Here is a 15,033-nt window from a genome sequence, read left to right on the forward strand (position 1 = left end):
TAACAAAACACGACAATGGAGCATGATCTTGTTCTGAATGCACCACTCCTTTCCTCTTTCTTCTTCTGGTTTTTTTCCTCCTCCTGCCCAAATATTTCATAGCTATTTGAGCATCCATAATCTTCATTGGGCAAGTTCTGAAGCCTTTACAACTCAGGAACCCTTACTCAAACTTGGGAATTTTCTTCGACCACTCAGACTGACTTCCTGGCATGCTGATAAACAATGTCCTTCACTCCATAAATGAAAAAGAAATTGTAGATTTCAACCATGTTCAGGTCTCTTATTTCTTTTAAGAAGGACACTGACTCCATTCTCTTTTCTTTATACAGCCGTAGAGTCGCTCACCACTTTCTCATGAAAAGAAACATACACCTAACTTTCTTTTCTCCACCTTCCGGGTGGAGAGAAAGTTCCAGAAATTCTAGAACCAGAAAGTCCTAGTTCTCAAATAATTATTGGCTTTTTAATGTGTTTTTTCCCCCCCTCTCTCAGCAAGCGAGAACAAGAGATCAAAAGATGAAGTTGTTTACTTTGGAGTTTCACACTGAAGGAGGATCCATTACAACGCTTAAACAGAATTTACTTTGGCTGCTCCACCATAGCTCAACGTGGCTGGGATTTTTCATGTACCCGTGCAATCCAATGCATGCTTGTTATGTTGTTGTTGTTAGTTGCAAAGTCGTGTCCGACCCATCGCGACCCCATGGACAACATTCCTCCAGGCCTTCCTGTCCTCTACCATCCTCTGGAGCCCATTTAAACTCATGCCTACTGCTTCAGTGACTCTTGTTGTGATGCTTGTTATGAGTAACTCTCAAAGTCTTTATATAAAGTAATGTCAAGTCAAGAACGTAGAGATCTGGATATGATGATGTCAAGAAACCCATGGCCCTCTCAAATATACTGATGAGTTGCAGTGTGGCGGGCAAAATTGTGAATAAAGTTCAGTGTAAATGAGCTCCCAACAGTTCCAGAATTAATCTTCCCCCTCCCATCCTGCCCTACATCTGTATGACGTTATATCAGGGTTAAACTCAAACCTGGGTTTACCTTATGGCTCCTTCTTCTGCATATTGATATAGTTAGCAAAGATGAATAAAATCTGACTATGCAACTGGCTGATTTTTTTTCAGGGGTATTTCTGGACCCATTCATCACTCGATGGCTGGAATATCAGGTAAGGCTTTCATGAATCTACTAATAATACAAATCTGGCTGTAATCCTTTCAATAGGTAGCTTGGACAAAGGAGCACCTGTGTCTCTATCTATTCTTTTAATGCACAAGTGTCACCTGTATAAATCTTTAACAATGACGTCACATCACTTGAAGTGATTGTTCTAGGATAGTTTCTAGTGATCGCATCCGAGCATTCATATCTCTCGGCCTCATTCCTCAAGACTGCATCCTTTAAGGAAGATCTCTCTCTCTTTTTTTGCATTAGACAGAGCTGGCCCAGCTACATCCTATACATTATATCATCCCATCCTTTATATTCCCTTCCCTCTTCCGTGATCCATTCCTATCTCAGATCAACTTTGGAACCCAGGCTCAAAGTTGACCTCGGTTCTGAACTTCAAGCTGCCGACAGGATGAAGCACTCAAAAAAAAAAAAAAAAGCAAACAGACCCCTCCCCACTTCCTATCTCACCAAACCCAAAAGCGAACCCCTCAATTCTCTCCTCAGCTCAAGACTTTCAACCCATTCCCACTCTTCCTTTTTCACCCCCACTTCCTTCTCGCTCAGCTATGTTACTCCGGACATCTGAACTTGTCCATCGTCGAGGGACCTCGGAGATAGTCTCCCCCGCCCCACTCTGCCACCCAGGCGACCGCCATCCCAAGTATAGGATGCTGTTTCCTGAGCGCGCATCCCTTCTGCCCCCCCACCCCAACCTAAGAGGAAGCTGCGCGGAAGCTCCGATCCTTCTCAAAGAGACCAGCGCAGCATCCCTTCCTCCTCCATCACCCCAACCCGCTCCTATCCAAAAGCGCGCAGGGACCCAAAAGGCTGGCTTCAGGATCTCCCTTTCTTTGCTCCCCTCCGTCTCCGCTCCCCACCTTACCTGAGACGGCCCCACAGAAGACACGGCCGCCACCACCACCCCCAGCCCGGGCCCCCCTTTGGGCCGGCGTGGGCGAGATCGCGTCCGGGCGCCCCGACCGTCCGGCCGCCACACCGCTGCGCCTCCTCGCTTCTCCTCCTCTCCACCTGGCTCTCTCTCTCTCCACCACCTAAATCGCAGGACGCACAAAAAGCCTCCCCCGTCGGGGAGAGGGTGGGTGAGTAGGGGGGCCCGGCGACGGACGGGGACCCCATTGGCTGGCCGCGAGCGCGCCGGCTGCCCATTGGGCGCGGGCGGGGCCGTCGCTGACGAAGGGCTGGGGTTGGCGGGGGAGAGGCAAGGTGGGGAGAGGCGCGCCGCGGCGGCTTTTGTGTGCTCGGTCGGGCGGTGGGGAGCGGTCGGGCCAGAGCTGCGGCAGAGAGCCAGCCAGCCAGCCAGGCGGGCGGGCAGGCAAGCAAACAGGCAGGCAGGCAGCGAGCGCAGCCAACAGGGCAAGGCTGGTGGACGCCGTCGGAAGGCAACAGCGGGCAGGCGGGCAGCGGCTGGGTCCCGTCCCTCTCCACCCACCTCCGCTTGGCTTTGCTCCTCTTGCTGACCGGCTCGCTGGCTCGCAGCTCCCGCTTTCCCCTTCCCTGCACTATGCATCGGAGCGCTCCGCTTGCGCCTTGTCGGGGCCCGCGGGCGCTGCTCTCCGCACCTCGAGGGGCGTCGCGGGCCGTGCGGGCGGACTAAGAGGCGAGCCCGGGGCAGCGCAGCAACCGAGAAGGGCAGGGCAGGGCAGGGCAAGGGGAGAGCAGCGGGGGTCAGCCAGCCACCAAGCCCGCCCGCCCGCCCGTCCGCCCCGTCGGAGAAGCCGGCCAAGCCGCGGGGACGAGCCAAGCAGAAAGGCGAAAAGCGCGGCGTTGGCGCGATGCTGGCCCTGGAGCTGCTGAGCCTGGCTTGGCTAGCCGGCGTGGTGATGGGGCAGAACGAGACGGAACCCATCATCCTGGAGGGCAAGTGTCTGGTGGTCTGTGACTCCAACCCGGCTTCCGATCCCACCGGCACGGCGCTGGGCATCTCGGTCCGGTCGGGCAGCGCCAAGGTGGCCTTCTCGGCCATCCGCAGCACCAACCACGAGCCGTCGGAGATGAGCAACCGCACCATGATCATTTACTTCGACCAGGTAGGACACCAAAAAACCCCCCACCGAATCCGGGAAGGGGGGGATTTAAGGAGGGTGGGGGTGTCGGGGAGAGGGGGGAAGCGGGGAGGAGTGTTTTAGGGGGGTGGGAGAGGGGAGGGCGCACTTAGGAATAGAAGATGGAAGGGGGAAGATGCCTTCAGAGGACTCTTTCCTCCTCTCTGCCGCCTTCTGCCCCTACTTTTAGTTCTCCAGGAGACACCCCGAGATTAGAGGGTTGTGGGGACAGACCGGGTAGTCAGTCCTCAGCCATGAAGTCAAATTTCCGGTCAAGTTCCAGGAGAGGCAATCTGGCTTCCTCCTCCTGGCTGGGACTACAAAACCTCTCCATCCCAAGCATCAGGATTTATGGACCTATGTTGGGGCGGAGCAGCCCTGAACCTGGAGAGGGTCATTTAGCCCAGTGGTAATGTATGTTCAGGGAAGAGAGTTTCGCCTTCAGAGTGGACAGCTCCCAATGGAAGGAGAAGGAAAGAAAGCTGGATGGTTGGAGAGAAATGATCTTTAAGGAAAGCTTTAACAGCAACAGTAACAGAATTGGAAGGGGCCTTGGAGGTCATCTAGTTCAACCCCCTGCTCACACAGGAGACCTGTAACTAGGGATTCAAACCGCCAAACTGCCCCAACCTTTCTGATCGACAAGCTCTCAGTGTCTTAGCCCACCGAGCCATCTAGCCAGGCTAATCCTCCCCTGGACAATATTCCCCACCTTTTCTCTTTCTTTACCCCATTCTCTGTTTCTCCCCTCCATCCCGTAGGTGCTGGTCAACATTGGGCTCAACTTTGACTCGGAACGCAGCACTTTCATCGCTCCCCGAAAGGGCATCTACAGCTTTAATTTCCACGTGGTCAAGGTGTACAACAGGCAGACCATCCAGGTGAGACTGCATGGCTTCTTCAATGGAACTTGGACTTTCCTCTTTTTTTTTTTACCCTGGGTGGGAAAGCAATTTATGCAAATGAATGAATGAATGAGAGGAACCAACTGTTTTCAACTCACCTGTGAGGTCGGGTGAGGAGCTGGCACCCATGAATTAAGCTAAGTGTCTTTCCGAGTCCACTTGCCTAGCTCCAGGACTGCACAATAAATGTTGAAGCTCTCTGCAAGGAGGTGTGTGTGTGCGCGCACGCACATTTTTGTGTGTCTGTTTTGGTGTCGAGGCATAAGTGAGTGTGTGTCGTATCCATCATCTGCTCAGTGCATTAATCTTGTGCCAGAAGCCATCCAGTAAAAGATAGTTGTTCATTTGCTGGTATGGAATACCCATTCTTGCATGTGTGTGTGTGTATGTGTGTGTGTGTGTGTTGGGGTTGCTTTGTGGATTTTGAAATTCAGGTCTGTGTAAATCAGGGTGGAGATAGTTGACTGGGTTTTTCATTGCAGAATTATACTATATGGGCAAGATTTATGGGAGTAATGTGTATACATACAAATACAGATTTAGAGAGGGAGGGAGGGAGAGAGAGATGATAGATAGACAGACAGACAGATGGACAGACAGACAGACAGATAGATAGATGAGAGAGAGATGAGAGAGGAGAGAGAGAGAGAGAGAGAGAGGGAGGGAGGGAGGGAGGGAGGGAGGGAGATAGATAGATAGATAGATAGATAGATAGATAGATAGATGAGAGAGAGATGAGATAGATAGAGATAGATAGATAGATAGATAGATAAAGAGAGATGAGAGAGAGATATGAGAGAGAGAGAGTTATGATAGATGATAGATAGATAGATAGATAGATAGATAGATAGATAGATAGATAGATAGATAGATATAGATAGATAAAGAGAGATGAGAGAGAGATATGAGAGAGAGAGAGTTATGAGAGAGAGATGATAGATAGATAGATAGATAGATAGACAGACAGACAGACAGACAGACAGACAGACAGACAGATAGATAGATAGATAGATAGAGATAGATGATAGAACAATATATACTCATACAATATATTTTCTTATGTACCTGGCCAAGAATAATGCAAAGGTGAAGAAAGTGCGCTGGGCCCTTGAAGGCTGAAGTTTAATCCTACTCTTGATTTTAAAGCTTTCTTAAAAACAGCTCCTTTCATGCCCCAGCTCTTTTACTGGCTGCAGTAAAAATGAAATGAATAATGAGCCACCCTATTATTTATCATTGTTCATAAACCTGTCTGGTTCCTCAGCTAGGTCGTTGTCTCGCTTCCCACCATTCTGGTTCTGAAAACCGTTGCCAAAAGCTACCCTCCCTAAATTGAGCCTTTCTGATTTATAGGAAAAATAGTGCCGATTTTTTTCTCCTTTCCGTTTAAGGTCTTCATGCCTCCAGTATTTTGTGATATAAGCCGGGCATTTACTGGTACTTTAAAAAAAGCTTCCTACTCTATAAAGTTGGATTTTCTTCCAAGAACACATCTTTAATAATGAGGCAGAATGTGCTCCCTTACTAATATGCAGATTGCAATTTTTCTTCTCTTCTCTTCTCTTCTCTTCTCTTCTCTTCTCTTCTCTTCTCTTCTCTTCTCTTCTCTCCTCTCCTCTCCTCTCCTCTCCTCTCCTCTTCTCCTTAACATTCCTTTAAATTTTCTCTTAGGAAGAAATTAAGTTGAATTAAGTGAGATGAAGTTGTATTCACAAAAAGCATAAAATACGTTGCTACTGTAAATCCGGTACGTGGACATAAAAGGAAGGAAATCATTTTTAAAGCTAAGTGTGAACTAAAACCATGAGCCCCAGGCAGGTCTACTTAGAAGTAAGCTGGATTCATTTCAATGAGCTGAAGTTCAGGTTTTATTTTCGAAAGTCTCTTGCACTGCAGAATACATAAACATACGCTCGAATTCTAGGTAGAGAATGGTTGCCTGGCGTGATTGAATTTTATCTCGGAGACAAGCACGTTTCCAATTTGTGCAAACTGTGTTTGGTGATGCATTTGTCATTCAATAGTCACAATCCTATTTCTTGTCATCAATACATCCATGGCTCTCTCATCCATTGTCTGCTGTCCTCATAGGGGGTATAAGCATTGTGTTTAGACCTGTAGTTTCCTTGTTGTAAAAAGGATCAGAAACACCCTTTCTAGGGAGTTACTTATAGCTTTTCTAACCCACTCTTTCTCCCTTTATGGACTGTCAGACAAATGACTGGGGAAAAGCTATCTTCTCGGTGGAAACCATGTTTCATGAAAGTGTTGCTTTTTTTAGACCAATAGAAAATGCTGCAAAATACTATTCAAGTTTTTAAAAACTCTTTACTAAGCAAAACGCACAAACCCCTTGAAGAGGGGAAAACGTGGTAGTGAGGTTTTTAAGCCTGGCTTGCATCCAATTATCATTTTGCGAAGAAAGTTGGAACTGTCACCAACAAAACCTGAATCTCTCAGCCACAGAGATAATGCTAGGGTCCCTCAGAATTTGCTGCTGGTACAATAGCATAAACAGCATATTCCCCAACCCTTCAGCTTTTTGTCTGTATAATTGGGTCCTAATTAAAAGTCGCGTTCTTCGAAGTGAGAAAAGATCAGCAGCGCTGTGTTCACATGGATCGGTGGTTGAATGCGTAACGTGCAAACCTGAGCCAGTTTTAACCTGGGTTTTCTTTAGTTCTCACTCTGGTTTCTCCTTGGTGAGGTGAGATTAGCATTTTACAAGAATTCAGCCTGATGAGTTAATTTATATGCTTCAGTGCATCCTATCCCTCCATGGGTTAATTCTGTAACCCAGTGAATGGATTGTGAAAATGTAAGTTGGGTTGGTTGGTGTGATAGGACCATCTCAAGACCCTCAACCAACATCTCCTAATCTAATTATATCTACTCTACTCTACTCTACTCTACTCTACTCTACCCTACCCTACCCTACCCTACCCTACCCTACCCTACCCTACCCTACCCTACCCTACCCTATCCTATCCTATCCTATCCTATCCTATCCTATCCTATCCGTCCATGGGTTAATTTTGTAACCAAGTGAGTGGATTGTGAAAATGTAAGTTGGGTTGGTTGGTGTGATAGGACCATCTCAAGAACCTCAACTAACATCTCCTAATCTAATCATATCTAATCTTCCAATCTAATCTAATCTAATATCTAATCTTCTAATCTAATCTAATCATATCATATCATCTATAACAGTAGCCCCCAACCTTTGGGGTACCAGGGACCAATTCCATAGAGAAAAGGTTTTCCGCGGACTGGAGAGGGCGTGGTTTTGCATGCTGCCTGCATCCGTGGCTGGGGCTTCGCTGGTTTGCATGGCCCAGTTGCTGGCCTACTGCGAACTGGTGCTAGTTCACAGACCCCCTGATCTATATTAATCTAATCTAAGTATATGCCTCCCAATAACTCTGGAACTCCTTTACTTTCAACTGCACACCCCCACAGAAAAATGGAAATTAATCTATTTGGAATCTTGAACTATGGAGAATTTAGATTCATTGATTGTCTCCTGGTCACAGTGGGGCTTCCTGAATCTTTGAGGTAGAGCCTTTTTCTTTCTCTATAAACTCTAAATTTGAAGGTGAAACCACATACCTGAAAATGGACGGGTAAAGTGCCTAGTCCTTGCATAGGTTTGCTCAGAAATCATCCTGCTAAACTGAGTGAGATTTAAACCGAAGTGTGCAGCCTGGCTGCACCATAAATAACAATTTCTTTCTTTTTGCTACCCAAAAGGTACAAATGTATATTTCTTTGATATACATTTCTGTATATTGGGGTTGATTTCTGCTTTAGGAAGCCATAGCTCAGTTCTTCCAAAAAGGCTAGAGATTTCTACATCCAGGGCCAATTCCTTTTCCCTTTTTATCACAGTCTCCTTGATTGACTTAAAATGTAAAAAAAAAAGGGGGGGGATGAATCGCCTTATTTAAATCTACTGTTATCTATCTGTCTGTCTGTCTATCTATCTACTGTATCTATCTATCTATCTATCTATCTATCTATCTATCTATCTATCTATCTATCTATCTCTGTCTATCTATCTATCTATCTAATCTCTATCTATCTATCTTATCTATCTATCTATCTAATCTATATCTATCTATCTACTGTATCTCTCTCTCTCGTATCTATCTATCTATCTATCTATCTATCTATCTATCTATCTATCTATCTATCTATCTATCTATCTATCTATCTATCTATCTATCTATCTATCTATCGTATCTCATCTATCTATTCATCTATCTATATCTATCTATCTATCTATCTATCTATCTATCTATCTATCTATATCTATCTATCCTATCTATCTATCTATCTATCTATCTATCATCTATCTATCTATCTATCTATCTATCTATCTATCGTATCTATCTATTGTATCTATCTACCTATCTATCTACTGTATCTCTCTCTCTCTCTCTCTCTCTCTCTCTGTCTCGTATCTATCTATCCTATCTATCTATCTATCTCTATTTTATTAAGCCTTTGCCTACCTTTTGTTTATAACTTAAGGACTGTGCACATATGTGTAGAAAGAGGGGAGCGGATTTTAAGGAAGCGCAGAAAGAATGACATGAGAAGAAGGAAAATTGTATTATTGGGATTTTTTAATTACTGGTCGTGTCTGGTTGTGCTCTGGATGTATGCAAAATGCTGAGTTTCTAACATTGCTCAGGAAGAACGCTGTCATCTCTGTTGGGCCACGTTGCCTTTATCAAGGTTTCAGCATTTTTGCTGGCCCACAAAAACTAAGTGTCCCCATCCCCACTCCTTGACCTCATAGACACTGTCCAGAAAATGACTATTAGGGTATTTTCCTTGTCTCACATCTGAAGATTCAGCATGGGAGACAAAGCACCCAGATTTCCAGAAAGAAAAAGATTATCTTACAATACAGAGTAGTGGCCAACTCTATTCCATGTTGGATTCTCAGTTGTGATCCACATGCATCAAATTTGAGGGGTCAACTTTGAGCCCACTGCTCATAGCACTTACATGACCTCATTATTTCTTCTTCTAGAGATCCCTAAAACAATCAGATCTACATTTTTTTTCTCTCTTCTTATTTGATTGTCTATAACCCCATACAAGAATGAGTGGAGAAGCTGGGGCTTAAAAAGGTAATTACAGTAGTGTTAAAGGGGCTTTGAAAGGTAATTACAGTAGGGCTAAAGCCCCCCAAAAAATCTTTATACTCTTGGATCTTTCGTTATTGCAAATAAATTTGATTTGGCAGCAGAAATAATGATAGATAGATGATAGATAGATAGATAGATAGATAGATAGATAGATAGATAGATAGATAGATAGATAGATAGAGATTGAGACATAAGAGACATGAGAGAGAGAGAGAGAGAGAGAGAGTTGAATAGATGAGAGAGAGAGACAAGAGAGAGAGAAAATAGACACATAAAAGTGAGAGATAGAGAAAAAGATAGAGATAGATGGATAGATAAGAGAGAGAGAGAGAGAGAGATGATTGATGATTGATGAAGGAAGGAAGGAAGGAAGGAAGGAAGGAAGGAAGGAAGGAAGGAAGGAAGGAAGGAAGGAAGGAAGGAAGGAAGGAAGGGTAATTATGTCTGACATTCATTTCTAAAAACTACAGAGAAGGACATTTTGATGCTGTCCAAAATCCCAAACCTCTTAAGCCAGCTGTGCCTCTTCTTCTTACATTCTTTTGTTTTTTCTGCTGATGTTCACGATCTTTATCCTGCGAGTTTCCTCTTGCGTTCCTAACTTGACAGACTCATCAAAGTGCATGTTTCCATAAGCATGAATTTAGCAAAGATGAATGATGCAACTGTTTTTGGTTTGTATAATTGCTGAAAGGGCAGGTCTACCTACACGGTTCCCACGTCTGCAGCCCTGCTACCTTTTGAACCTAAGGAGGACTGGCTTATGAGTAAACTGGTAGCAGGCTGTACTTCTATTCTTTCCTGTGCCCTGGCTGCAACATTCATAACTGAAGGAGCAGTTAACAGCATACAATGAAGACTCCATGGGTGGTTGGGTAGGGAGGCTCTTTTCCTGGATGCTTTTAGTTAGAAGCATCCCCTCCCAGCTCCATGCATGCCTTCAGCCTGTTCGGTAAAGACTTCCTTTGTTTTCCCTTTTTCCTTTCATTGATGGGGGTGGTGGGCTTGTCTTCTGCCTTTGCTTCCAGGTGAGCTTAATGCTGAACGGGTGGCCGGTGATTTCCGCCTTTGCCGGGGATCAAGACGTCACACGAGAAGCTGCCAGCAACGGGGTCTTGATCCAGATGGAGAAAGGAGACCGCGCCTATTTAAAACTGGAGCGAGGAAATTTGATGGGGGGCTGGAAGTATTCCACTTTCTCAGGATTTCTAGTTTTTCCTCTTTAAATGACTCGCTGACTGAAGGAGGAGGTGGAGGAGGAGGAGGAAGAAGAAGAAGAAGCAGGGGACAATTCAGCCAGTAGTAAGCTTGAGATTGGCTTACCGCTTCCAACCCCCTGAACTGAAGGAACTCGGAAACTGCGCACACCTGGATAAGATCTACCCTATCGCAGCAGTTTAAAACTCGTGACTAAGGTTTTTGTGCTTGGAAGATCCCGAGATCTAACAAGACGGACAGCTGTCAGGAGATGCTCGCCGTGGACAACTTTCAATATCGCCGCTCTCTTTTCTTTGCAAACAGTACTACTGTCCTCTACATTTATCTGGTGATGTTGTAGCCATCGATTCCTCACTTGCAGTGTGTCTTTTGCACCTTTGCAACCTTCCCACTTCCTCAGGGTTTTTTTTTTTGTTTAATTGTTTATTGATTTACTTTACACAACTCTCGTACAACGAATCTGGGCTTGTTTTTAACCATTCCACCTATCTATCTATACCTATATCTATCTACAGTATATATATATATATGTATATGTATACATATTTTTTACTCTCTCCCTGAGTTTAACTTTAAAGAAAAAAACAATATTTTTGAATATATGGTGCCATGGTAAGAAACGTCATGCAAATGAATGCTAGCAAGCAGACAAGAATACATGTGCACGAGTGCACACACATGCATATATACACACGCATGTATTTATGTATGTATGTCACTATAATGTAGGTTAAAATACATTAACAAGTCTGCCCCTATTGGAAATTGGAACTAAGTTTACTAACTGCTTGATGTTTTGGTTGGTTCTTTCTCCCTCCCTCTAGTAAACGTGTAGCTCAGCTACAGAAAATAGACTAAACTTTTCCTAGTTCACCTCGAAAGACAAATTGTGACTATCAAATAGATTAAATGTTTCCTGATTCACCTCAAAAGACAAATTGTAATTATTGACCATTTTACCTCTTTTAATGGCCTTTTCATTTCATTGGGGTTTTTTTCCCTTTTCTTTTCTTCCCCTTACCTGAGAAACCTGGCCCGGTTAATGCAATTGTAGCCAAACCTAGAAAGAAAAATAAAATGACAAGAAAGAAACTACAAGAGGCCAGAATAAATGAATATATAAGCAAGGAGGCCACCGGGTGCCTGTTGGGTGTCCAGAAGATCCAGCCCAAGAACTCCATCCGTGACAAAACTCCAGCTTCTTGGAAAGACTGTGAATGAAACAAAAGTTCAAGGATTAGCAGCGTAAAGACTTCCGTGTAACTGTAATTGATCTCTGACTTTGTTCTGTCTCTTCCCATTATTTTATGTGGTGTTTTTCAAGAACGGAACGGGTGTGGGGTGAGACCACTGATCAATTTTTGAGACTGTATTTTCAATTTGTAAACATCTCTAGGCTGATTAAGTCGTGAAATGGGAGGAAGATGAGGAGGAGAGCGACCCGTTTCTTCCCTTAAACGGTCACAGCTGACAAATTTGCCCTCTGTATCCTGTATTATAGCATATAATCTCTCCGTCAAATCCCATTTTCTACAGCTGTCTTATTAAAATGAAATTAAAGAGAAAAAAAACAAAACAGAACAAGGGAACCCTTCCGCCATAGACCTGAAATGCTAGTGTTCATTAATTGCTAGTATTATTTTTGTTTAAAGTATCTCAAAAGATGTAAATGCTATAATTTTGCAGCACTCTAGAGAAAATAACTACTTTTATTATTATTATTATTATCAAGGTGCAGTTAAGATAAAACACTTTGGATTGTATTCAAATCATAATGTGAAATAACAAAAAAACTGGTGGAATAAATAAATAAATAAACTAACTAACTAACTAACCAACCTCTTGGAGGAGTGGGGAAGAGACGGAGAAATAAATAGACCTGACTCTCCTTCCTACTGTACTCTACTGTTTTGTTGCCTGAAGGATACAGATCAGCCCTTGAGACGGAATTATTCCTCGATAAATCAAAAATAACCGCCGGACGCGAAACTGCCAATGTCGGTTTGCACCAGCCGTGAGATGGGCAATGGCTGCTATATAGTTAAAATAGAATGGGTTTTTCTATCCTGTCTGCCTTCCCTTGCTCAAGAAACCCTGGGTTCCAAGAACAACTTTAATTGGCTCCTAAGAGGGCAGTTAATTCTAGCTTAATAAGCAATGTTATTTTTTTTAATGCTTGCTGTCACCCTCCCTTTTGTTAGGCGAGAAGAAGTGTCTTTGTTAATAGCTCCCTTCGCAAACAGACTCGAGAATGGGAAGTGGGTGGGTGGATGGAGGGATGACAAGCCCCTTCTACTGAGAAATCTTTTTGAGTGGACCAGAATTGCAGACAAATAACCGTGACAGCTGTGGTCTCCCGCCTGAAATGTCTTATTTCTATGTGTGTTTTTGCAATTTGCCTGCTCCTGAATGGCGTGTAGTTTGGACGGGTTGATTGCTTGCTCAGATGACTTCTGGTACTTCAAAGAATTCAGGCCCCGAGAGATGTTTCTTCTCCTTCTCCTTCTCCTTCTCCTTCTCCTTCTCCTTCTCCTTCTCTCCTCCTCCTTCTACTTCTCCATCTCCTTTTCCTTCTCTTCTCCTTCTTCTCCTTTTCCTTCTCCTCTTTCTCCTCCTCTTCTTCTCCTCCTTCTTCTTTTCCATCTCCTTCTCCTTCTCCTCCTATCCTTCTCCTTCTCCATCTCCATCTCCTTTTCCTTCTCTTCTCCTTCTTCTCCTTCTCCTTCTCTTCTCCTCCTCTTCTCCTTCTCCTTCTCCTTTTCCATCTCCTTCTCCTCCTCTCTTTCTCCTTCTCCTTCTCCATCTCCTTTTCCTTCTCTTCTCCTTCTTCTCCTCCTTCTCCTCCTCCTCCTCCTCCTCCTCCTCTCCTCCTCCTCCTCTTCTTTCTCTTTCTCTTTCTCTTTCTCTTTCTTTCTCCTTCTCCTTCTCCATCTCCATCTCCTTTTCCTTCTCTTCTCCTTCTCCTCCTCCTCCCCTTCCTGGTGTTACCTAGTTTGGGTAATGAAACATCTGCAAAAAAAACCCCCCATCAAATTCAGAGAGCACCATGGACCCCTCATTTCAACCCTAGGCTACAAATATTCTCCTTTCTTGGTATCTTCTCCTTCATCTGGTGGCTCAATGGGTTTGGGTGTCAACCCACTATTTGGAAGTCTTCCCAAACTGAGGAATAGAGTTTTAAACTGCTGGGAGAGCTGGTCCGTTTCTTCCAAAGCAGAAAATAAATGTTGTAATTCAAGTTCCTGATTCAAAGAATGATGTTCATTTTGCTTTGTATCCTGATTTCTTAGGCAACTTACTGGGTCTTGTGTCATCTCAGTAGGAAAAGTAAAAGCGTTAACCATGATTACAAAGTTTTCTTTTTCAGCATCACTGCAACTAACATGCATGCAATGTTACCTAGACTTCAGTTCTACTTTAGATGATGGTACATGGTGATAATGATGATGTTTGGTTTATGAATAATTTGTTCACAGGCCTGTATCTGAGATAGTTGGGTGAACCCTGTGAACAAAGAAAGAAGAGCTGTAGATTCTTCCTTATAGGTCCACTTATTTTCCAAAGCACCAGAAGGCCAAGACAAGAAACAATGGATGGAAACTAATCAAGGAGAGAAGCAACCTAAAACTAAGGAGAAATTTCCTAACAGTGCGGCCAATTAACCAGTGGAACAGCTTGCCTTCAGAAGTTGTGGCTGGTCCATCACTGGAGGTTTTTAAGAAGAGACTGGATAGCCACTTGTCTGGGATGATATAAGGTTTCCTACCTGAGCAGAAGGTTTGACTAGAAGCCCTCCGAGGTCCCTTCCAGCTCTATTCTAATTCCCCACTCCTAAACATTTCTCACTGCTTGAATTGCTAATTCCTACCACAATTGTGTTTATTCATGCTAACATGAGACTACTACACCGATTTTAACAGCAGCTAAACTTTTCAAGCCCTAAAAGATGAAAGATGCTCAGTTTTAAGTGTTACAGGACAGGTGCAAAAGCTAGGAGAGCATGTTTAGAAAAGATAATAATTCTACTTTTTCTTTTCTGCACACCGGGCAGCTTTATGCCAAAATACTTAATGCACGGTGAAGGCTTTGCCTTCTGAAGTTTGTTGAGAGGGTTCAAAACTTTCCCTTATGCAGTTGAAACAAAGACTCTGAGAATCTCATCACGTTGTATAATACGGCAATAGTCTCTAAGCTGTTGAGTAGGGTATCTATTGTTGCATGAAAAGGAAAGGCAATAACAAAGCTGTAACCGACTGTTATTCAGCAATAACAAAGAATTAAATTTGTACTAGGGGGTTGTTTACACCATATATAAAATCACAGACTAATCAACTATAATTTAGCTTAATGCAATGGTGCAAACCCAGTCATTTATCACTCGGTGTGTTGTAGGAGACGAGCAAATTGGATTGATAACACACAACGGTGCACACAGAACGTGACACCTCCGCATAGACGTGAAGATATAATAACGGGGCCTACCTCTACTGATTAATAGCTAGA

General features: G+C 43.9%; 1 protein-coding gene across 1 annotated transcript; it reads left to right on the forward strand.

The window, feature by feature from the left end:
* Positions 1-2,975: 2,975 nt before the first annotated feature.
* CBLN1 (cerebellin 1 precursor) lies at positions 2,976-10,538 on the forward strand. The gene is made up of 3 exons (XM_058155291.1): positions 2,976-3,233; positions 4,010-4,129; positions 10,341-10,538. Exons 1-3 carry the CDS (start codon positions 2,979-2,981, stop codon positions 10,536-10,538), a joined length of 573 nt encoding a protein of 190 aa, XP_058011274.1. The 5' UTR covers positions 2,976-2,978.
* Positions 10,539-15,033: the final 4,495 nt, after the last annotated feature.

This window comes from Ahaetulla prasina, chromosome 12 (assembly GCF_028640845.1).
Source record: "Ahaetulla prasina isolate Xishuangbanna chromosome 12, ASM2864084v1, whole genome shotgun sequence".
Lineage (NCBI taxonomy): Eukaryota > Metazoa > Chordata > Lepidosauria > Squamata > Colubridae > Ahaetulla > Ahaetulla prasina.